This window comes from Siphateles boraxobius, unplaced genomic scaffold, assembly GCF_051911475.1.
Source record: "Siphateles boraxobius isolate OS27281-9 unplaced genomic scaffold, OSU_SipBor_1 130, whole genome shotgun sequence".
NCBI lineage: Eukaryota > Metazoa > Chordata > Actinopteri > Cypriniformes > Leuciscidae > Siphateles > Siphateles boraxobius.
In genome coordinates this window covers 20,934,359-20,959,598 of record NW_027508734.1, presented here as the reverse complement: position 1 = coordinate 20,959,598, position 25,240 = coordinate 20,934,359, and the positions used below count along the sequence as shown (strand labels likewise).

The following is a 25,240-nucleotide window of genomic DNA, read 5'->3' as shown; positions in this document are numbered from 1 at the left end:
AAAATAGCTACATTCTATTAAAAAACATGTAAATAAAGTTTACAATTTACTCTATTTCCCTATTTTATCAGGCAAACATTATTTAATGAAAAAAAAATTATGAATGCGCTCTGTTCACAAGGCTAGTTGTTTATAGTTCTTATAAAGCCATGGCTCTTTATTGATCATTACTTTGCATATTTGAATGCAATTATTATGTTATAGCCATAACTTTTGTTTTTGAGAGATAGCTACAGAGGATAAAATGGAAAAGTGCATCAACAAGCTGTTCCGTGCGTGTTACATGCCGCAGAATGCTTGAGTTTCCTGTTGAGCAACAGCAAGTCCTCACCTAACACTCTGCCACTGCTCTCTCTACCGTACCAAGAAAGATTAGCTAAACCTTGCACATTCCTCTCACAGAGATCTAAACCACTCGATTGAACATACACACATCATACCCATAAAACCGCTAAAATGTGTTAAATATCTTCTGCAGCTAGGAGAACATGTTATACATAACTAGTGGCCTAGTGCGCTCTCTCACTCACTCACTCTCTCTCTCACTCACTCTCTGTCTCTGTCTCTCCCTTCATCCTTCCACTCCCCCATGCCAGTATGTTTACAGATGTACATGTGAGTGGTTTGCCTCTCAAAAAAACTCAATAAATACTGGTAGCAGTCTAAAAAGGCACATGAATTGGTTGAGATGGATCCCTCATGGTTAGAAATATCTGTGAGTTTTAAAAGGCCTTCCAGGCCTGGATAAGAAATAGAAGTTAGCCGAAATGTATTATTATTTTTTATTATGTTGTTAATGAATGTATATATTTTTAGTCATGTTTGGCTCCTAAGTATTTTGTTGACTCATTTGTACTTTTTGATTTAAGGATTTAAAAAAAATACTTTTATAGAGATTGTATTCAATAATCTCTTAAAACAAATCTAGAAATCTTTAAAATAAGACATCAGATTATCAGTTTTAATGTTGTTTGAGTTGGCACACTAAACCTAATAAACAGATATTTGCACGTGCCATGTTTAGGATCAGAGCACTTTTCCTGCAGCAGCTCACTCTGTCATCCTTTATTCTCTTTTTTTTTTTTTTTTTTATGCGTTAGCAACAATGTGCATTGATATAAAAGGTATTATAGCCTATCTGACCGTAAACGTCTGATGCGTTACAGATTTGTAAACGATAAAACATTTAAAAAAAAATTCCAGATATCAAATAGATGTCTCTGCAATGTACGTGTGCTATCTGATAAATAGACTGCAGCAGTTAACATTTCGCCTTTAGTAAATAACATGTTATTTTGTTTAGTTGTCAGTTCAGAATCGCGGGAGAATCGCAATCTCTATTTGAAATAAAAAAAATGTAATTCTTTAAAAAAACAGATTCGTGTAGCTCTACGGCTAAACAAAACATTTCCACAGGATTGCAGATTTGTACCAATGAGTGGTAGTGCACATTTGAACATACTATATATGGCTGCGTGTTTACTGCTGTAAGTTGTGATCAATTCTTGTGGGCAGCGTGGGGAACGGGGCAAGAGCCGAGGTGCTAAGCAGCAGCACTCAATGGGAGAGCCGACCTTAACAACACACCCCAGAGAATGATGATGAATCTCCCGAGCCCAAGAGCTTCTGCTTCAGTGCACAAACATGCCTAACACAGATAGTACAGCACAACAACCTTACAATGCTGAAGTAGATATGTTTTAACATATTGTATATTGTGCAATGGGTGCACATGCTAACTTGTTTCTCAATGCTCTTGAGAGAAGCTAAAGTTCCATTCTGACATGTTTAAAAAAAGAAGAAGAATTTTTTTTTTAAAAATGATGGTGGAAGGCTGATATAATGAACCTCAATTAAGTATTTTTTCATCTTTTACTGCAAACTGTGTGGGGTCACTACTGTAATAGTTCAATGTCTTTCCAATGTCTCTTTCATGCATTTCTGGATGTGATTTTCTGTAGGAAATGGAGCTCGAGTAGAAGTTGTTTGTCAGTTGCACTGAGACATGTACCGGCTATGTTTGTGAGCTTTATTTTGAAACATACCCTGGGCCTCTTGACACCAAATCCAGGCAGAGCTCAAGTTAAAGAAGGAATGAGAAGTTGAGCAGGAGAGCCAATCAGAAGAGCGATAAATGATTGTACTACAAAATACTGTGTCGGCACACTGCAAAGCACATCTTTGACTGACCTACATTTAGTTTCTCCGGCGCACACACAAGCACGCCTGCCTAAAGCATTGGTTGGCTCCACTGCTGCACCAAACCATCATCAATTAAACAGCTGTAGCTACCGAGGCTGATATTGCTTCTGCTCTAGATTAATGAGTGTCCTAGTGTTGCTTTCAGTAGACTTGGGGAGCTCAGATAACACTACAAAAGTACAGATCGAGGCAGAATATGACCACCAATCTCTTTGATGGTAGTGTGTATATGTGCTTCTCGTCAAAACCTGCAGGGATTTTGCTAGATCTAGTTAAAATATGCAAAATATATTTTGGTTATACTTAAAAAATAAATATTTCAACAGAGGAGCCCTTCACTGATTTTAGTTCTGGAGGTTTCTGTTACATCAAACATCATCATATGTGAGGTGTAAAGATTTTCAGTGACCGTAAATTACAAGCAATAAGATATGGGCATCACTTTATGCTGTGTTGATATGTTGATTTCGTTTTTAGTACCTGTATGAAGTTTGATGCTTTTGAGAGGATGGACCAAAAATGACTGTAAATGGACAACAGAGATAGACCGGCTACCAGCCATTGGATCAGAGTGCTGTCAATTATTGCCTGAATGTTGCATGTAAAGTTTGCATTTGCAGTGCTTAACACCATTGATCCAGAAGGGCTCAGTCAATGCTTTGGCAAGATAACAAAATGTTGTTTTTGTATGTTGTATGTTTTTACCATGCAGTAAAGCTAAGTTCAAAGTGTTTACCAATTTAAAGAAATTGTGGCAGCCGAGAAATCACGCCCTGAAATGGGCAGATTTTGTAATATGGCCCAGTGTGTATTGTAGAGGCTAAATAAATAAAAATATTAAGTAAATAGGGATTTTTGCGTAGGGCATCGAAAAGGCCATGCCTGCCCTGGAGTCAAATAGTTTGAGAACCACTACTTTAAAGGAGAACTCCAGCGCAAAATGTTTAGCTTATAACGCTACTATATGGGGCATATAATAAGTAAAAAGAGATCGCAAGTTAATACCACTAACAAGGCTCAAAATAGCCCCACACTAAACTGTCTTTATAAAGTATATCATTATTAAACTGTCTGTACACTTACAAAGTTCTCAGTGCTTCGGTTTGTATGTAGAGACCCTCATTAAGCTACCGTGTTAGTGTGGGGCTATTTTGAGCCTGGTTAGTGGTATTAACTAGCAATCTCTTTTTACTTATTATATGCCCCATATACTAGCGTTATAAGCTAAACAGTTTTTAGAGATACAACTCTTTACACTCGATTATCATGAAAACAAATCCCAGAGAACAGTCGACTCGGTACCAATGTGTTATTACACCCCTGGTTCATTTTGCGCCGGAGTTCTCCTTTAAGCATCATGAATTTCAAAAAGTGTATTCTTTATTAGTGGGTGGTTGCCAAAGGCAAAGCCCAAACTATTACTATTCTTTTTATTATTCTGCCAAAAGTTTGACGCGCAACTCCTCCCGCAGCTTTTGTCACAGACCCACGAATGAGCCATCAAATCATGCGGATTATTCGGAAATGGTGTGCTATGACTTTTATAAGTGATCAGGGGTACGATGTTCGCCCCAGGGGCGAAAAAGAGGTCAAAAAATCCCATAGACTTAACATTGCGACAAACTTTAACGACTCATAGCTCCGAGCGAGGTTTTCACAGAAACGTATGTTTGCCACAGTTGAAGAGGCTGACAGCCTCTGTAAGAACATACCTCACAATGGGGTAAAAGTTGCACCCCTGGGAGCCAGGAGCTGCCCAAGCTTTCCCCATTGACTTACTATGGGGAAGGAACGCCCGTGAAACACGCATGCTTTTCCTACTACGGTAAATTGCACAGGGATTCTGTATTGAGCATAGTTCTGGATCACAGTGTTATAGAGACAAGGGGGCGGAATCATTTTAATCAATCTCTCAGGATCATTGTGAAGCTATCAAGCCACGCCCTAGCAACCACTTAGAGCACCTTAGCAACAAGTTCCATAGACTTCCATTGAAACTGATCAAAGGGATATCTCCGGACTGAATTGTCACAGAAACACAAGGGTGGTCTCGTTTGACTCGGGCAGCAAACAGCCAATCATGAATCACCTAAACACTTCCTAGCCCCTCCCTAGCAACCATTGTCGAGCACTTTGGCAACCAAAATCCATAGAGGGATATCTTCCATTCTGAATGTCACAGAGGCATGGGAGTTGGTTTATATCGTTCATACTGACAAGCAGCCTTTGGAGTTTCATGACCGGCAGCTGACAAGTAACTCCCTAGCAAACAAATTGAGTACTCTAACAACCATTTTGCAAGACCCATATCTCTGCATCAGAACATCGTATAGAGATGGGGGTTGGCTCTTTTGACTCATGCTAGCAAACAGGACTTCCAACATGTTACACATGCTAGCTGTGAATAGCTACATGCTAATAGCGATTAGGTAAGTGCTAAATCATGCTAAGAACTACAAGAGTAACCATCTGTGACAATTACCAACCACCTAGTAACACCATAGCAACCACCAAGAATACCCTAGCAATACCATAGCAACCACCAAAAACAGCCTAGTAACCGCCTAGCAACCACCCAGAACACCCTAGCAACCGCCTAGCAACCACCTGAACAACATGAATAAGCCATATCTCAGCAACAGAACATCGTACAGACATGTTTGTTGGCTCGTATGCAATCATGTACCACACCCTAGTAACCTAGTGGCAAGTTTTTCCACTGCAAGCACCCACTCACATTTTCTTCAGGAAATCTACTTTCTAGTTATTATTGTTGTTGTTTTCAAACACTGTCTATTATTAGTTTTGCAATTCTCTTTGGTGATATTAGTAACTCCATGCTAAACAACTGTCAATCATCCAATACAGATTTAGCATGTGCAGTAGCTAACTTGCATTGTTGTCAAATTATTTCATTTATTTTTTATTTTACATTAAAGCATTTTGAATTACCATTGTGCATCAAATGTGCTATATAAAGAAACTTGCCTTGGCTAAATGTATACTACTGGAAATAAAATGGGTAGTTTATACGCTTATTTCACGTAGCCTTTATTTTGAAATCGAAAGCGAGGCTCCGGTGGGAAGACCCCCCGGAAGTAAAGATAAACAACAATGCCTTGGACTACCAACCTGAAGCTGCTGCCGTGATTTACACTATTGGATGTTAATATCCAATATAGGATATGTATATAGTTCGTTCCTGCTTCTTTTTTTACTTTCTGAGAATTTTTTTTTTATAAATTAATTTCACTGTATATAGTATAAAGTATGAAAGAAATGTATGTACATTTTTAGAATAACTAATTTCTACATTAAACACAACAATACGCCATCACATTCGCGACTCTCCTATGATTAAAGGCGACACTTCTGGTTTTCATCCCACCGCAGCCTCGCTTTCGATTTCAAAATAACGGCTGGGTGAAATAAGCGTATTAATTGCTCAGCTACATCTCTTCATCTTCCTGTTCAGTATACATAATTGTGCTCTGAATCGTATATATTTGCTCTGTATAAGTAGATTTCAGTGCACTGTTGCTTGAATGTTAGCATTAATGAGCTTATCCATGTTATCTATTAGGTGTCCTGGATGAGGACGTGGTTGTGATCGAAGCGACTCCTGCACCTGCAGTGCCTGCCAGTGAGGAGATCAACGTCACCTCCACGGACAGTGAAGTGGAGATCGTAACTGTTGGAGATGCCTTCAGGTGAGATTTTTCAAGTCATTGCAGCTGGATTTGAGCAAGTACTGTAATATTTGCAGAGAACAGCTGTTAAACTTCTGGTGAAGCAGATATAAATATGTTCTTCATATGCCATTATATGAAACTCATCTGAACTGCACTGAGGTTCATGGCTGTTTACAGTTCTCTGAAATCCCCAGTCAGGAGCTGTTGGTACCCCAGTCCAGATGGGTGGGCACATCGGAGTTTAGACATGAAGCTTGGCAGTCTTCAGTGTTATGAAGGCATTCCACTAAGCTTCCATCTGTTATAGTGTACTTTGAGGATGATCCCCATATCAGAGAGAACGCCCTCTCTTCCTTTCCTCTTTCTGTGTACCAAAATCAAACAAGGTTCTCTCAGTTCCCTGATGTTTTTTTTGTTGTTGTCTTATGACATGCAGGATGTTCTCACATTCTTGTGAAAGAGTACACTGCCTCTATTTGAGTGCTGTAAAGATTTCCATTGAATTCACAGAAGAGCAGAAACTTTGCATGTAGTAAAAAAAAAAAGTAAGCTTGCTACATGCCGTATCCATTTAATAAACTCTAAAGCCTCTGGTATTTTGACTTGGTTTGCCCAAACTATGTCAGATGGAGCTCTCAACATGCCTTCCCTTTGAAATCTGATAGAAGCTCTAAACTCAATCACATCTGATATGGTTTTGTTCGAACTGCGCCACCTCTTCCCATTGCTTGATTCGGTTTTGGTGTCCCACATCACTCCTAATTGTTATTGAGGCGTCTGTTCCTGAGCTGAGAATCATTTCTTGATTCTATTACTTTTTTAACAGCTTCCAGAAATAGTACCGGACGCCACCACACGCCTGCCAGCAAAGTCATTCAGTCAAGCCTTTCAAATACAGAACTTTCGTCATTGTGGGCTGTGCGTTGGAGGTTGATCGTGGTGGTGTTTTCTTTTTCAGGACCTGAATCGTTGAGACTTTAGAGTTGGATGAGTAATTCTTCAGGCTGTTTATTCACTGGTACATGTTTGCATGTTTTATCCCATAGTGTTCACTAAAGCCCATAAACCTGTGTGACAGCATGAATGACAGTCAGCAAACACAAGTTTTCACAATCAAGTCAAGCCTGGAGGAATGTTTATTTAACATTCGTACAAACATAAGTGATTTTATGGTTGCCAGTTGTAATGCGGGCTGACCTTAATAGTGGACGTTCAGGAAGTCAAGTGTTGGTCACTGGAAAGCAGGCGGGCCTGTCAGGGATTTACTGGCTATGTTAATAGCATACTACTATAGAGTGCAACAGGTGCCTGTCCACTTTTTCTGAGGCTTTTGTTCTGGAAGTTTTTTTCCACTTAGAGATTTTAAAGTCTTAAAAAGTTATGCTGGGTACACACCAAAAGATTTTTTTACATCTTATAAGATTTTCAAAATGTGATAGACCACAAACATGAGGACAAAAAATCCTAGATTTAACCGTTTTGCTCCTATAGTGTGTGTGGTGTGCCATGATGTGGCAAAGACAGCACACCTCACGAACAGATTTCCAACCAGAGTCTCGACTGTGAACACAGGAAATCTCGCAAATTCTCGCGAGAGTTCAGAATAAGCTTTGTGGACGATACGCAGTTAGAAATTGCGATGATAAGTTTGGAATGATTTTCACAGAAAATTCACGGGTGGAAAAAAGAAAAGGGTTTGGGTGAAGTCATGGAGATGGCAGGAATTTAGTGAATTTAGTGAACTTAAAGGTTGTGGTAATGCACACACGCTGGCCCTGTCTCTCTCCCCTTACGAAAATTTGCCATGGTTTTACTAAAGTAAAAATAAAACATGGCTATAGTAGTTAAACCATGATAACCACAAATTAACCATAGTTTTGCCTAAAAACAAAATTCTAACTATAGTATTTATTTGGTTATACAAATGTTCAATACGCCTATAATATGGTTAATTTTCTGTGTCTCTCTCATTCTCTCTCACACACACATCATGTGTACTGGTACACCTATCCTTATATGGAATGTTTTTTTATACTGAGCTAATGAAATATTCTGAGCCACAAATCAACAAGTTGATCCTCCATCTCTGCTGTCCACATCAATTTGACTTTATGCTGCGCCATGATTGCCTTTGTTATGCTTCCGTTTTCCATCATCTCGCTTTCTGATTGGATATTGGTTCTTTTCATGTGATAATCTCCAGAGCGTGCGCATGTTTGTCCTCGGGGTTCCCCCCACACATCAGGATTTCTGATCGTAAATATTCAACATGTTGACTATTTACGATTCGCGATCGGGGGGGGGGGCTCCGACGTTCTTCCGAGCAGGTTCGGACACTCTTAACACACCGCACACCACAGGAATATCTGATAAGATAATCTGTAGAACCATCAAGATAATCGGGACATGGCTAGAATTGTCGGAAGGGGAAAAATCGGCCCCGAATCAGCCCGATTATTTTTTGGTGTGTACCCAGCATTAGTCATCATGTGTTTTTTTCCCCATACTATTTTAAAATAATATTTAACAATCTTAAGTAAAGAAAATTAGAATTTTTTTTAGTATTTTTAATTTTTCAATAAAAAAAAAAAAATATATATATATATATATATATATATATATATATATACACATACACATACACATACACACACACACACACCATATGAGATGTTAAGCAAACATGTAAGAACCTCTTAAAGTGGACCAAATGTCTCTTTGCAACTTCGACAATGGATGCCTCAAATTGCATATTCACAGAGTAGGTACTTCATTCTTGCATTGATACTTTGACCATTAAAAAAGTATGTTCTATTTAATATGAATGTGTCTGTAGTATGAATGCAATCTGGAGATACTCCTACAATGTGTGTTGTGTTGCTTCTCATCATTTACAATTCCTCTCCCTTGGCCTTATGGGATAGGGAAGTATCCTTAGTATGTGCACTCCAGAATCTAGTAGAAGTAGGTCATCCGGCAGTCCCACTAGGATTTCAAGTTTTCTTTTTATTTGATCAAAATTACACAAAATTGCATTTTTTTAAATAATTAAGATACCACATTTACCATATTATGTAAATGTTTGATGCACAATAGTCATACATGACACAAAGGACAAACAAAAAAATAAATCTTGTTTATTTTGTTTTCTTACCAAATTCTCTTATTTTATCTTTTAAAATATGGCCTTTATGGACTTTTTGACATGGAGTTTTTCAGACTTGGAAAGGGGGATATTGAGTGCGGTGTACAGCCTTCCCCAGTCTTAACAAATCTGAAATAAAAATAATATTTCTACTTATTTGAGAAGTTCTCAAGTTCTTAAGTAATTAAGAAATAAAGTAAATGGTCAGTAATTAGTCAGATAAATATACCGCTTGAAATTTAGCCTTTTCTGTATTTGGTCCTAAGCTGTGGAATTCCTTACCTCAATTTGTTAGGTTATTTTCTTCCTTAAAATGCATTTAAGTCATCTCTGAAAACTTATCTGTTTTTCTCAGGCCTATTCATAATTTTGGATATGTAGTCTTAGTAAGGTTCAATTTTTATACTATGTATTTTTGTACGACTGTTATTTTTATTGTGTTTTTGTGAAGTAATAAAAGCATATATATATATATATATATATATATATATATATATATATATATATATATATATATATATATATATATATATATAAAAGTGACCCAATTAAATGAGAAAAAAAGAACCAATGACAATAGGACAAGATAAATAGCTTACAAGATAAATATACAAGCAGTGCTTTGATTTAACAACACCACAGACACATTAGGTTGCTTTCACTTTTAGACCTACATGCGCAGATCCAATACTGACACGCGTCCCGAACTTTTTTTTTTTTTTACCCAAAAGTAGGCTTGCTACGATAGACGGTGTTAACTGTGTTACCGGTGTTCAGAAGCAACACTGGTTACATCACTTGCCCACTGCGGCACTGCCCCCTACCGTCGATTTTTCTTTCCTTTTAAATAAAATAATTTAGTTCAGAACAGACACTACAATTAAAAACTGAACGGTGTCTGCTTAATAAATCGTGAGTTAACGAGTCGCAGCACAAATCAGATTTAATTTATCACGAGAGTAAAGAGCTGACTGACAAGATGATGGCGGTATATTTCGTGTCAAAGTGAAATGTAAAAGCGCCTATATAAGGGAATTTGTCATTGTACTGTTTTATTGTGGTTTTTCATTAAAGGTGCAAGGGGTAAAAAATTTGAGTATCTATTAACAGAAATGCAATATGACATCCATAACTATGTTGTCAGTGGTGTATAAAGAACTTACTTAATAAACCGTAATGTTTTTATTACCTTAGAATGAGACATTTATATCTACATAACCGCTAGGGGAAAAAATCGATTCTTCGATGCATCGCGATGCGGACGTGGACGATTCTGAATCGATTCACAAATGTCAAAAAAATTTTTTTTTAGATATGTAGCATATTTATAATGACGTAATATTGACGGAACACAAAAGATGGAACTCTGCAGCGCGGAAGTGCAGTGCCAAGACCGTCTGTCTGTGGCGTGTGCACATAACAGAGACGCGATGGCTGAGCGTGAAATCCAAACACCCTCCTCGTTAAAAGCTGACGTGTGGAAACTAGTGCTGTCAAACGATTAAAATATTTAATCGCGATTAATCGCATTAATGCCATAGTTAACTCGCGATTAATCGCACATTTTTATCTATTCTAAATGTCCCTTGATTTCTATTTGTCTCATTATTTTTTCTAATTTTAATGCTCTTATCAACATGGAAAAGTGGATCAGCATTAAGTTTGTTCTTAGCTGTGGTATCCATGTGCTTCTGTCTGAAGTCATCCATTGTAGAGCTTAGATCGGGCCCAAAAAATCAAGCCCGACCCCAGCCCGTGCGCATTGTGTCCGAGCCCGGCCCGACACATAAACTGTAATTATGAGCCCGAGCCCGATTTAAACCCGTCCATTTTTTTAATACGTGGGTCGTTATAACTGACGTTCTCAACTACTTTCTATGTTACTTTCTCCCGCCCGTAACATTTTTGTCCCGCTCCCGCCCGCAAACAGACTCTTTTTTTGTAGGCTTCCTCCAAATACTTTCGCCTACGTGTCACCACCATACACATCAGCATAAATGCTCCTGATAAATTATTTGTTATTAAAGCATTAACACACAAACCACTGTTATAACATAAAAGCAAGCAGGCTACTGAGTGCATGGTTTGGCATGACTGAATGCGTGCAAAGTGCGCTCCCTTAATAATTCCTAAAAAGCTGACATCAGTTCATCGCAATCTCACACATCTGTTATTATCAATGAAGCTGACTGCACAATGCATCTTTCATAATATATACACTTTGTTTGTTATAATTTGAGGATTTGCCAGCATACAGAATTCAGCACTGAACAAAAAGTCTGTTTTGAGCGGTGAGGGGAGTCTATTTTAAATGCTTCTAATTGGCCATTGCGTTCAAGAAATCAACACATATGTCTGTGATTGGCTACATCCCTCAACGCTGCAAACATGTTATAAAAAGAAACTCTGGCCTGTAAATCGTTTCTATTTTGTTTTAGTTGTTCTTGTTGCTTTTCTTTAACATATGAATAAAAATGTATTAGTTTTTATGTTTTATTCATAGATATTTCTAGTTTGCGGGAGTCCCGCGAATCGTTTTATTCTCCCGTATCTGCACACAGAGTGAGTGCATTACCGCCCGCGCTCGCACTCGGTTGCGTTGAGAGTGCACGTCTCTAGATCGGCGTCTCGCGCCATCCACTCAAAACTTAACGTTAGCCTACTACTCTTTGGCCGGCGCGCAAGCCCAAACAAGTACGTGCGGCGTGCCTGTTGTTTTGTTTCCGGTCTAGCTATCCGGTGTGATGTTGTAGTTTTTCTAACGTTACTAGTTGTTGCAACAGCATGTGAAAAAAATATAAAGTTTGCTAAGCCAAAAAGAGCGTTAATCTCACGAAAAAAAATTGACGCCGTTAAAATGTGTTTGCGTTAACGCCGTTACTAACGCGTTTAACGCACAGCACTAGTGGAAACATTTTGGCTTCTATGAAGTTGAAGGGGGAAAGGAGCTGGACAAGAGTCACACTAGTTGGAAGCTTTGTAGAATAAAACTAAAATATTTCGGCAACACAACAAATGTGAGAAGCCATATGACACGTTTCCACCCAGAGGAGGAAAAACACTCGGCTGTACCAGAGCCGTTTCTCTCTATGGCTCTGGGCTGTACCGGTGTTCAGACGATTTCTGCTGCCTTGTCGAAAAATGCTACCCAAACGCGAATCGATCACAGATAATGTTGATTCATTCTCTATTGTTTCCATAATGGTGTAAATCTCACAATATTATGACATCGTTATTTCATTTTAATCGGGGTAAGTGTATGGGGAGCATATTTTGATATTTTAAATGAACTAGCAATTATCACATTTGATATAACAAGTAAAAATGATATTATTATATGAAATAAAATTATAATAAAATTCGAAGTTAAGAGTAAAGTATAATGTACTGTTTTTTTTTTAAACGGTGTGAAAAGTAAAAATTATCATCAAATATTCATCTTTGACCTGTCAGTTTCCTACAAGTCTCCACAGCAAGGATGCATAGATTTATGGGCGTGGTAAGCAGAAGAAAAATGAGTCTGCACATGCGCATAACCAGTAAGTAGCACATCTCGATGGGTAGCATGAATCGTCAGAACACCTGTTGTTGTTATATTATTAATTTACTACAAGTATGCTCATGCTGCTAGTTCAGGCACACATTCATTTTCCTGTTGGTTCTTTGCAATGTTAAGAAAATATATTGTACGTTAATTCTTTATCGGTCATTACTTTGTACTTTTAAAGCAAAGTATTTATATTCACACACACACACACACACACAAAAAGATTCAGATAATCGATAATCGCTTTAGAATCGAATCGCAGGCCTCTGAATCGTAATCGAATCGAATGGTGAGGTGCCTAGAGATTCCCACCCCTAATAACCGCGGGCACCCCCTTCTATGAAGGTCGACATATTGTGACGTCATGTTTCTACCGTAGCCGACAGCGAACAAACAGCGCTACAGAGCGCGTTTCGTCACAACCTTGAAAGAGAAGCAGCAGAAAGCTAGAAGCTAGCCATAAACACCGTGAGTAGTGACTTTTTCCCTTGTCAGTGGTGTGAAATATGTAGTTGGATTGTTTCATGTAACTTAGTTCTTCTCCCTCGCTGTGTTATGGCTTTTCTATGTGGGGATAAATGTGCTGCACGTTCGTGAGACAGCTGATTAGTACTCTTGTCATTGACCGTAAAACATTAACGTTACAGGAATCACCAACCCGTCGATCTTGGAAGCATTTTAAGTCGATCGCGAAGAGTTTTCAAAATCAGAGAAAAAAAGCCTATTGTGTGTAGTAAATGGTGTCTAGGGGATGCGGAGGCGCGCGCGCTGTTACAATCATGCCATTTTTGCCGCACGCACCTTTGGGCTCATGCGGACGCGTCGAGTTTAAACAAGGCTTTACGCTTTAACCAGCTCAGCCACAGTAACAGCAAATATTGAGCCAGCTAAACGTTTACTTTCCTGTTAGAAACAATATATAGTAGCATAGTTTCATGTGGTTCTTCTCCCTCGCTGTATTATGGGTTTGCTATGTGGGGGGAAATGTGCTGGTTACGTTTGTGAGACAATCAGCTGATTACTATTATTATATTATATATTAAGACCCTTGATCCTCACCTGACTATGGCTTTATAAACTTTATCCATGATGTGGTTTATAATAGGGGTGGGAATTGGCAAAAATGTGACGATTCGATAGTATTGCGATATTTGGGCCACGATTCAATATTATTGCGATTCTCAATATATTGCGATACAGCAAGTATTGCGATTCGATTCTGCGATAATGCGATTCACGTCCCCCATATTATTCAAAGGCATTACAAAAAATTAGGAAAATAAGACCGCTCACCTCACTTTAAATGTCACATTTAATTCTGTAAACATTATCTTCTACACATTAACTGAAGTGCAAAAACTGAAAAACTTGTTCTTGAACATTCGGGACACATTTCAACACTGGTTTCATCACTTGCCCACCGCGGCACCGCAACAAAAACAAAAAAAAAGTTTAAAGCGTTAAAAATGTTTAACGCAATTACGCAGTATCCGTTAAATCCTGCCTGTATTACACACACACACAGACACACGACCCACAGAAAAGACGCGCGTCAGTATCAAGTTCTCTTTCGGGCTTGAACAAACCATAACGCACACAAATTATGCCAAAATGTCAGTTTTGTCGAGTGTTCTCATAAGAGCAATCTTGAATTATTTAAATAAACGTAGAGATTTGTGAGAAAATGGGACGCGTGTCAGATCGCGTCTCTGTCCCACATTGCACTGCATTAACGAATGTACAGCTTATGTACGCTCAACGCCTGTCGCTCACTCGTTTTCATTCACTCCTTCAAGTGAACAGTATTAGTGGACTAACGTTAACTTAGGGAATAGGCCTAACTTAGTGAATGAGGGTTTAGAGGGCGATTTCAACCCATGTTCTCAAGCAGTGAAAAATAGAGGACAATGACAACGCGCTGACAGACAAGACCGAGCAGGTAATATTTAATATGAAACAAACAAAACTCACTGAGCTCTCAGCACATAACTTAAAATTATTTAAATACAATAGAGTAACATAAAGCAGACATAATAGAGTAACATAAACCTGAGAATTATCCTAAAACCGAAATTTACCCACAGTTTCGATTTGAAAGATGCGGAGCGTCGTGTACAACCGTAATACTGAAGCCATTTTCATTTGAATTTGCTGTCGAATGTACGACAACAAAGCACCGCAACAAGCGCCACCTTGTGGATGTAATACGCAAATGTAAATGATCAGAGTAAACTCTGAGAAAACCGGAAAGTAAAACAGATAATTTTATAATTAAATATCGCAATACTTTGCGCTACTGTATCGATATAATTGCGTGCGCAAAATATCGCGATACTGAACAGAATCGTTTTTTTCCCCCACCACTAGTTTATAATGGACTGTGGTACAGAAACAGTGACAATGTTACACACTCTTGGCTTTCTCTGGCTATTCTCTGCTGTCTCAGACGACGATATCTTTGTCCAGTTTCAGGCACCGTAGCTTCTTCGAAAGGGAGGGGTGAGCAGTGGGCTGAGCCCTCAGTGCAACTCGCAGCCGAACCGCTAGATGTCGCTAAAAATCACACACTGCACCTTTAATAAATTAGGCTAATAAATTCACCATTCAAGCAATCCACCCCAAAATTGGCGCTAATTTGAAAGCGAAACTAAAATGCGCACGTGCAATTTAAAAGGCCCCGCCGGTGATACCAGTATTACCGGTGTTGTCACACGTCGATTAACCGGTGGGAAAATATCCTCACCGTCACATCCCTACCCAAAAGGTTGGTTCACTTAAGACGTAACCACCAAGACTGACATTTTAAGATAATTGTGTGTATTTGTCTGTTCAGGTGCAATGATCCTCGAAAGGGAACACAATTTGGTACTTGCGCACAATTTTGGTACTTGAAATCCACTGAAAGTCTGACACCGGTCAGTATGCTAGTACCGAATTGAGTTCTCTTTTGCGGTATACTGTGCTGACATAACGTGTGCGACACCTGTGTCTTCCTGAAAACAATCCATTACAAGTTTAAAGTTTCAATTAGATTTATTTTATGTGAGACCTTTTAGTTTTTGTGATTATTTTGCAGTGATATGACGAATTATGCAGGATTGCCAAAAAATTCAATATTTTGTTGCTTTTGCGTTGTATTTAGCAATAGCGGAATCGTGAAAAACTGTAGGAACTATGAATTCGGACATACTATTTTCACATAGGTTTTTGCCTACTATACAGTAGGGAAGTAGGCATATTCAGAAAAAAAAATCCTTTAAAGCTTTGTGTTCGCAATGCATGTCATAAGTGATCCTTACCATGGATTAATCCTGCAGTGTACGCTAACTATACAGTTAGCAGTATTCTATTCTGAACCTCGTGTGACTCCATTGGTTAAGTCACATGACAGGGATGTCAGTGCTCCCTCTTTCCCTACAGGTGGTGTGTGTGTTTTCATGCCCTGCCTGACAGCCATGTGCTTGTGTTTGGGTGTTGAAGCGCATCCTGCCGGAGAAGCTTGAGAAAGTCTGACTTGCCTGCTGATTTTGCTGTCTAGGTATTAGGTTAGCCAATTATACAGTGAGCGGTATATATATATATATATTTGTTTGTTTGTTTGTTTGTTTTTAGATTTTTCCCTCTTCCTCTTGCAATTATTTCCCCTCTGCATCAGATTCAGTAAGATCAGCTCACTCATGTATTTTCCTAAAGGTCATGAGGACTATTATCTCTGATCAAACAACAGCACTGGAATGCAGCTGGAATCATGTGGTCCTGCCATTATATGGCTTTAGTGTGGAGAGTGACGATGGGAGAGACAGATATTGTGCAGGAATGTAGGCTAGTGTGTTTGTGACTGAATACTGATCGGCTGACCGTATATCTGCTGTGCACTGTGCTGTGGTTTGGATTGAACTTCAGTGAAGGGGGAGGGAGAGTTTTTACTGCTCAGGAAAACATCACGTGGCCAAGGTCAGAGGAAAATAGGGGTCTTTTGTGAGTGCACGTTTGAGCAGGGTGAATGTGTAGTTTGTATTCACTGTTATCCAGAGAAATTGCACTTGATTATGTTATTATTAGTTATTTGCAAATTATCAAATGCATAATCATTTAGAAAAGATTTATCAATTTACAATATTTTTTTTTAATATGGCAGATTCTCTGATTGTTCTATGGGACAGCTTTTCACTTTATCTTCCCTTCTGCTACATATAGTATATTATTTTTGTATTACACATTATATTAATTTGTAATATAATATAAGTGAGTATTAAATTCACTTTGCATTTAAAATTAAAAAAGAAAATTAAGTTTTATTAATGTATTAATATTTTATGTATTTTAAATGTTGTTTTAAAATGTATTTAGACAAAATAGTATAGAATTGAAATTGGCATCTACTAGGCATGATTAGATTCACAGGGGTTGTTCATAAAGTAGGGCCCTATGATTTCCGTGTTGTGGAAAACACGAAAGTAACCCCGGAAACCAGGCATAAAATGTAATTTTATTAAATTTCAAAAAGACGATTTAAATAAGAATCCTGCATGTTCTGCTTGTCTCTGTGTGAATGAATGGCGCAGACGTGCGGTTTCATTGACCACACACACTGAAGCACGCGTGGCGTTCGCGGTACTTTCAGCCTCTGCCGTCTCACTATATGAGAACATGAATGCTTGTACTTCATCCCCAGAGCCGCTCTGAGAGTCACTTCATCAGCATTTTACCGCTTCATCTTAGTGCTGGGCGGTTTGACCAAAAAGTGATATCACGGTTTTTTTCAAAATTATGCCGGTTTCCGGTTTATGACGGGGGGTTTTTTTCATACGTAGTCAGGTGTTCAATGCATTTTCTACTGGTTGAGAGAGGAATTACTGCAGTAAATTGACTTAGGATGGTCTATTTTACTGTCATTAGTGAATATTGTAGAATAATTCCACACTAGTAATACAGGTTTGCATTGCCCCAGAAAATTATGCTGTTGTTTACAAATAAGAGCCATTCATGATTCTAATGAAGTGAGGAATCAGAATACAAACACAATTGCAGTCAAAATACAGAACTTTTATTTTAAACAACACAATTAGAACAACTTGGAATACTTTTGCTAGTTCAAGTACAAGTCCATGAACATTACGTGCATTCAAGTAAATATAAAAAGAAAACTTAAACTTGTCTTGCATTGCTTTTGAGGTCTGTAAAAAAATAGTAAAAAAAAATTAGTTGCATTAGTTATTCCTTCAAAAGTATTGCTTCGAAACCAGAACAAACTTAAAATAAATATAATGTGCAACTTGGCACACAGGATTATCCTGTATAATGGATGTTCGTGTTGCCGCCTTTGGCAAGAATTTTAGCCCGACAGCACTTGCATAAAATGGTTGTTTGGTCGACGTCGGATTTTTGGAAACCAAAAAGCCTCCAAACAACAGACCCGGCTCCTCTTTTTGGCACAAGTTGTTCTTCTGTGTCATGTTGTACTAATTCTTCAGCATCCATCGTCCATGTAACGTAACAGAGCACTGCTGTTTGTTTACCCTCACTCGTCGCTGCTTAGAAGTGCAACATTGTAAAGGGTCCGTCTGAAGCAGTGTTTCGCAGCGTAACGTTTGTTCCGAACGTTGTGTAATTAAATACACCGGTATGGCGGTTTATTCAAAATCAAAATCGTGACGAAAATATAAACCGGTTTTCGGTTTGAACCGGTTTACCGCCCAGCACTACTTCATCTGAGAAAAACTATCGTCATATGTCATAAACGCACAGATGCTGCGTCTCAATTCTCCTACTTATACTACGCCCTAAAAGTATGTACTCTTTTTGAGAAGAAAAAGTGCATACTTTTGAGTGTTAAGCAGAAGATTAGACAAGCTTTGGGACATACCATCACGTCATACAATTGCGTCTTTAACGGTTGCTCTCTGTCGCTTAGTTACACGCATCCTGTCACGCAAACTGGCCTGTCAATCATCTTGTCAAAGATAAAATACTCCATTTCATTTAATTTCATTTCTTACTGTATCGGAGAAATGCAGTATCACGTTGATCTGCAGTCAAGGGTCTTTCATGCAGAGAACTCTCCTCATGTTAATGCATAATGATGCATTTAAAAGTTAATCGCCAAACGGATATTTATTAAAGTCCACATTGTTATTGCAGATGAAATATAACATGGATAACATTAAATAAATATTTTTCTATCAGGTTAAACTCACATTAGTCACTCAAACTCATAGACTGTTAAAAAAGATGGACGACGCCCCTTCGCTCTCTTCCATTGGTGACAAGTGAAGCCGCCAGTGTCCCGATATGTCGCTGACATCTTGGGACTTGAGTATGCGCAGTTGCGATCTCAGGACCAGACCTGCGCAGTAGTGAGCAGGAAGTAAAGCTGCAAAATCAATGCCCCGCCTTCACTCTCACCGAATGCACTCTCCCACTCTCCTTGCACTTTTTTTTAAGTGGCCTATGTCTGCTCCGTTCCTCCGTTCTGCTCCAATTTTGATGTCTGTTGATTGCTGTACGTCAAGAGGCTTTTTAAAATAAAGTAAATACAATCTCCTCATTCCTCCGAAGATCTCGAAGTCCGTTGGTGCTTCAGTGTGACTACTTCGCTCAGAGAACCTGTTAATCATGACGTCACAGCACCGTTTTTATAGCATCAAATAACTAACTAAAACCAAACTTATTTAAAAACACACTTGAAATTACATCAGCGTGATTAAAAACTACTGTAAATGACAAACTATCTTTGGGAAAAAGATATGTGAAGTGTAATTTAATTGTTTAGTTGGTCTCACGTACCATTGAATAACATGGGGAGGCGGGGTTTATGACCTATACTAGGACCAGTCATCGGGGGGGTGATTGAGATGCTTTGGCTTCACTTTTCAGGGCTTGTGCGGCACGCTTGCTCAAACCTTTATCTAAACCTATCACTGTCGGCCACGCATATCCGCCATGTTTTGTAGGTTTTTTTTCTAACACTTTTTACTCGTGTTTGTAGTTCCTCCTCCAAAGCGCAAAGGGTTGTAAGGGAAAAATAAAACAGATTTCACAGGGCCCTAATAAAGGCTGCATAGTCAAAAACATCTGGATGGATCTAGATTAACTAGTCAAGCTTACAAATCAAGTAGTCGGTTGGTGGATGACTAGTCGACCATCCATATCCATCTCTGTAAACAATTTTTGTAAGGCTTAGCTATGAAATATTATTTTCTTCAGATAATCATAGTGTAGGGCAACAGGCTTCATTTGACTTTCTAGTATTTTTCTCTCTCTCTTACCCTCCTTTTTTCCCGCCTCGCCCATAATCTTCGTTCTTGCTTTCCTTCTTATTCTGTTTTCACCTGCCCTAATCTTAAACTCATGCCTATGGAAAGGATTTCCAGAAACTGGATGTGTGTTATGTAGCGTGAGTGGTCTCATTTAATCTTTCCCATCTGGACTTGTGCCTTGGTGCCTGGACTTGCAGCAGAATGCTGAGTGTGTTTCACAGCTGGAGGAGGGGCTCTGGGTGTCAAAGGTCAGCTGGATGAGCAATGAATCTCTTCCACTCAAAGATCCTTTGTTTATAGTGCATATGGAGAATGGCGAGGGAAAGTATGAGTGTAAGAAATTGCATAGATTGATAGACTATTAATTCCTGGGGGGTTGGGTGGAGCGCACAATATGCATCAGCAGCTGTGGCTATTTGTATGTTGTGTGCATTATGCATTTAAATAAGAACAACAATTAAAATACATAATGCAAACATACAAATTTCCGGTTGTCATCGTCATCTTTCCTGAAAATGTTTCTTTAACCCTGAATAGCGAGATGCTATCCGATGGTTGTGCATGGTCACTTGCTTGGCTAGCAAGCAACTCCAATGACTCTTTCACCCCTCCCCCATCTCATCACAGCACATTGTCTTTAAATGCAGAAGCTTGCAGAACTCTGCAGACGTCTTCCCACACACACAGGCATCCTTGGGCATTTGACACATTTTGCATGGACTTTTGTCGTTTTGCATAAAGAAATGACTGGCTGGCTATTAAGAAAGCCAAGTGAAGAAATGTCAAGACTCCCTTTCAAATTCTGCACAGGGCCCCACTTATCTGACCTTTATACCACCTACAGGAACACGCTAGTGTTGATCCCGCCCACTGTAAGCTAGGGTAAGACCTACAGGAAGAATAATTCCAACAATACGTTTGCAAACAAGGCACTGTGGAGTGTGAACAAAGATCTAAAATTCCTCAAGTTCCAAAATAATCCTACCTCCCCTCCCTCCTTAGTACCACCCTATCAGTTCCTGTGTTTACAGAGCCCGTCCTAACCATAGACTCAAAATGCCACGCTGGTGTGATTTACAAAATAATCCCAGACCTGCTTGTGGGTAATTAGAGGCAGGTCTCAGGTGATTTTTCTGGCTCAGCCTGTGATTCTGCCAATTAAAGAACCGTGTTACACACAGCCTCAGGTATTCCCAGCACCCATGCCTGATTTGACACTCTCAAAGCTTCCTCAAGAACTTGGGGCCTTGGATATTTTGGGCATCATTTTATTTTAGAATTTTGTTTAGTATTTTGTTTTCTTTACTATTGATAGTTCTGTGTATAAAATCTAATTGGATGAGCCTTGATTGAACCCTTTGTAAAATAGCATGTATTTTAAAACACGTGACCGCACATATGTTGACTAGAATGTCACAGGTTGCCATCTCTTAAAGTGCCCCTTTATGCTTTTTCAGATATTACCTTTCATGCAGTGTGTAATATAGCTGTGATTCTAAAGTTTCAAAGATCAAAATGCACGATAAAGTCATTGTCTCTCAAAAGAAAGAATCAATTCTGAACTGCCAGTAATTCCAGTCTTACCGTAACATGCATACGTAAGAATGTAACAAATTTACATAATGCCCAGCTATGGTCTTCATCGGCTGCTTGTGAACGACGTTTACTTTGACCTGCCCTCAAACACTGTAGCTGGTTCATGTTGTGTACATTTCGAGAAGATGCTGTTTTCTGCACTGTAAAAAAATCTCAAATCTCAGTGAGATCTAAATAGGATTTACAAAACACTTATCCATATCATATATATATATATATATATATATATATATATATATATATATATATATATATATATATATATATATATATGCGGTGGTGATGTCGCAGTGGATAAGACACATGCCTTTGGTGTGAGAGACCCGGGTTCGAATCCACTGCAAGACACCCATGTGTCCCTGAGCAAGACACTTAACCCCTAGTTGCTCCAGAGGCGTGCGACCACTGAAATATAGCAATTGTAAGTCGCTTTGGATAAAAGCGTCAGCTAAATTAATAAATGTAAATGTAAAAAGTGTAAATATATATATATATATATATATATATATATACATACATACATATATAATGAGTGTGTGTATATATATTTGATGTGTGTGTGTGTGTATTAGAAATGTACACATCGGTTTGTTGATGGACATACACTTGTTAATGCTGATGGTGAGGACAGTTGCAACATAATGTATTACAAACGGAGAAAATAACGTATCACTGAGAAACGTCCTGCTCAAGTTGTCCTTGCGATGGAGTTTCAGGTTGGAAATTAGTTCTTCTAATGTTTCATCATCAGACTTACGCTTGAATTGTAAAATCGATGCAGTTGTTACTGTCCTTTACAGTGTATACAATCACTGAGGATTTATGAAGCCTCTGGAGCTAACATTCATTTTCTGACATACGCTGTAAGCGGTCGACCAATCACAACAAACTGGGCCATCTGACCAATCAGAGCTGAGCAGGGATTTAGAGAGAATGAATCTTTGGAGTTTGACTTTGGATGAGTCGTTTTAAAGTCTTTGAGAAATGAGGTGATGTGCAATGTATATTATGAGAAAATTAAAGTGTTTTTTACCTTTGATATGCATGTAACCTGTTGTAGGAGCCCTCTAAAACAAAATTAGGAACCTTTAAAATGGCATAATAGGGGCACTTTACGCTAGTTATGGTGTGAACGCAGCAATGATAGTTGTATTGGTTCAAGAGGAACTGAAAACAGCGGCTGCTGTTTGTTTGCGGTGCTCTGTGACTGTCTGTCTACAACTCTGCATAGCCTCATGAAACACGCTGATGATGTGATGTCTGCGTGAGCAGGGTGTGCGAAGGTATGGAAATACATAAGTTGACAGGAAGGTAGGACATCCTATTATTGCATTCCGAATGGTTTAAAGAACCAGGACTTGTGCATTGAGGGTTTATATTAACAGAATTTGTTTATTTTATTTGTCCTCCGTACAAATATTCTGGAGGATGCCTTCAGATGTTTTCTGTAATAGTTTTTGGCTCTGAATACTGATGCTGAGAATTCACTGTTTAATCTGATCTGTTCCCCTAAATGTTTTTAAATCAGTAGCAAAATAAGTTTTTTTTTTTGTATTTTGTTGTATGCAGACATTCAGTTATTTAATTGTGAAAATGTGAGATGACTAACTCTGTCTGAACGTAAATAGACATGCACACATTGAATCCAGAAAAGTTGCTTGCAAAAGCAGAAGGAAATTGGGGTGATAAGCAAAATCTATGTGTGCTGAATTTATTTAGCTTAAACTGCTTATGTCCTTTACCTTATATAAAAATACTGTTATGTGACCTATATATTGATGGTTTATTAAGCATAATCGGTGTAAGATTGTGCATGTAAACGGACTCACTGAGGCGTTCTCAAGGAAGCTGAATATTCTGGAGTCACTCCCCTGGTCTCAAGAGAATCCCTCAGCCCTCCAAGCCTGTTGGTAATCATTTTGTTTTGATGTTTTAATGATGCAATCTGTGGTTAACAGGCTCACCAGTGTTGGGTTGGGAGGCAGGGGGCTTCCCTAGTCTCCAGACACAGGGGCTTGGAGCTGCTAAATCCCAGACTGGAGAACAACTCAATTCCCAGACACACACTGCTTTACGGCAACCAGGGCCGCTGCGCCCCTGCTATGGAATCAAATCCTCACAGAGGGGTAGAATTCCAAGAGTGATTACAGAATTCCAGAATAACTTATTTGGAATTTTGGAAAACCGCCATGTTTAAACTCTTCAGAGGAAACTACACACTCCACACCATTTAGTAGTAAAAAAAAAAAACTCACTTCTAAACATCACAATTTTTATATCATGTTATACTGTATTACTAATTTTTACAATTCATGTGAGGTTCTGCCAGAACCTTTCTGGTAACTCTCAAAGACTACAATATAAGCTTTGTGTCATCCGTTTATTTAGATCCAGTTTTGGTATTTGACCGGAGCTGTTCAGTTTTGTGCGCTCTACCCAAATGGTGCATTATTTTATTAAAAAATGAATTTAAAGATGCCTTTGCTTAAATTCCTGTTGCTCAAAAAGTAGAGTACGGCACTAGCAACACCAGGGTTATGGTTTCGATTAGTTTGAAAAATCACACCCAGTTTCAAATACGGTTACTTAACATATCTGAAGTTATGAACAAGCCTGTTTTTTATTTGTGAGAGAGCAGGATTAGCAGCATTCAAATTAGTGCTGTAATACCTGTGACGTGACTCTAATGAAAGTTAATGACATCAACCCTTGACAGAGGGCTTGCATTTCAGATCTTCCTGCACACAAGCCTCTCCACTTTCCACCATGCACAAGCTCTTCCCAGGGAGCTCAGACTTTGAGTAGTGGCCCACTTCTGGATTCTTGCTCATGCAAAATACATTTTTATTGATGCATTCTCCTCAAAGGTCTTGGATCATGTGGCAGGTTTAGCCTATTGTTTATTTGTTGATTGCATGGTTTGTGTCAGGTAATGGTGTGAAAGAAATTTTTTTTTTTCTGCGGATGACACCAGTCGTGGTTCTATCAACACAGACACGCGAGGACTCCTCTAAGAAAATGTTTTTAAAGCAGACTAAAAAACTACATCCCACATCAAAATTGAATTGCAAAGTGATCCATTCACAAATTGTCAAGAGTGCTTGTTTTAACAGACGCATCATTCTTATACAGATCCAAGATGAAAACGGCATCGTTGTTCGTCAGTAGGCTATTTTTTTTCCATAGCACAATAACAAAACTTTTAATGACACTAATAACACTAAAAACAATACAATTACTAAATATTAATAATAATAATATTACTAAAATGATATAGGCCTAATAACAGTCTTCAGTTCACGAACACCGCACAACTCTGCCATCTGTGAAAATCAAAAGCAGCTTCAAACACTTGTTTAACAAGAAATATTCTTATTTTTTTTTACTGTCATTAATGTAGGTCCACAAGAGAAATATTAAGCCAGTAAATTAAGATAGTCGCTATACCGTTATATCCATCGTCGTCTCTGAGAGAATGAGGCGTTAATGCAGCGACAGATGCTGAAAGCTCAGTCCGTTTCTACATTCACTTTCAGTTAATGAGTGTGTTTACATGCACGTTCTTAACCCGATTATGCTGAATAAACTGACAATGCATGTGGTCATGTAAACAAATTAACCTGTTTTCCTTTATCGGAGTCAAGTCATAAGTTGAAGTATAAACCGATCGACTCAGCTAGTTTTTTGCCCCTTACTCTGATTTCTCCCAGCATTTAAAACACATTAACCTGCATTCTTTGGGCTTATCGAAGTGTGCATATGTGAAGTGCATCCAGACAGAGAGAGCAGGTAGGAGGAC

The 25,240-nt window shown here is 38.6% G+C and overlaps 1 protein-coding gene across 4 annotated transcripts in view; it reads left to right on the top strand.

Moving 5' to 3' along the window:
• The window catches only part of rnf111 (ring finger protein 111), a 61,056-nt gene that overhangs the window by 20,727 nt on the left and 15,089 nt on the right, over positions 1-25,240 (top strand). For all 4 annotated transcript variants that reach the window (XM_077228594.1, XM_077228592.1, XM_077228593.1 and 1 more), the window contains exon 3: positions 5,786-5,912. In XM_077228594.1, coding sequence (XP_077084709.1) covers positions 5,786-5,912 — 127 coding nt within the window. The remainder of the gene's footprint in view (positions 1-5,785; positions 5,913-25,240) is intronic.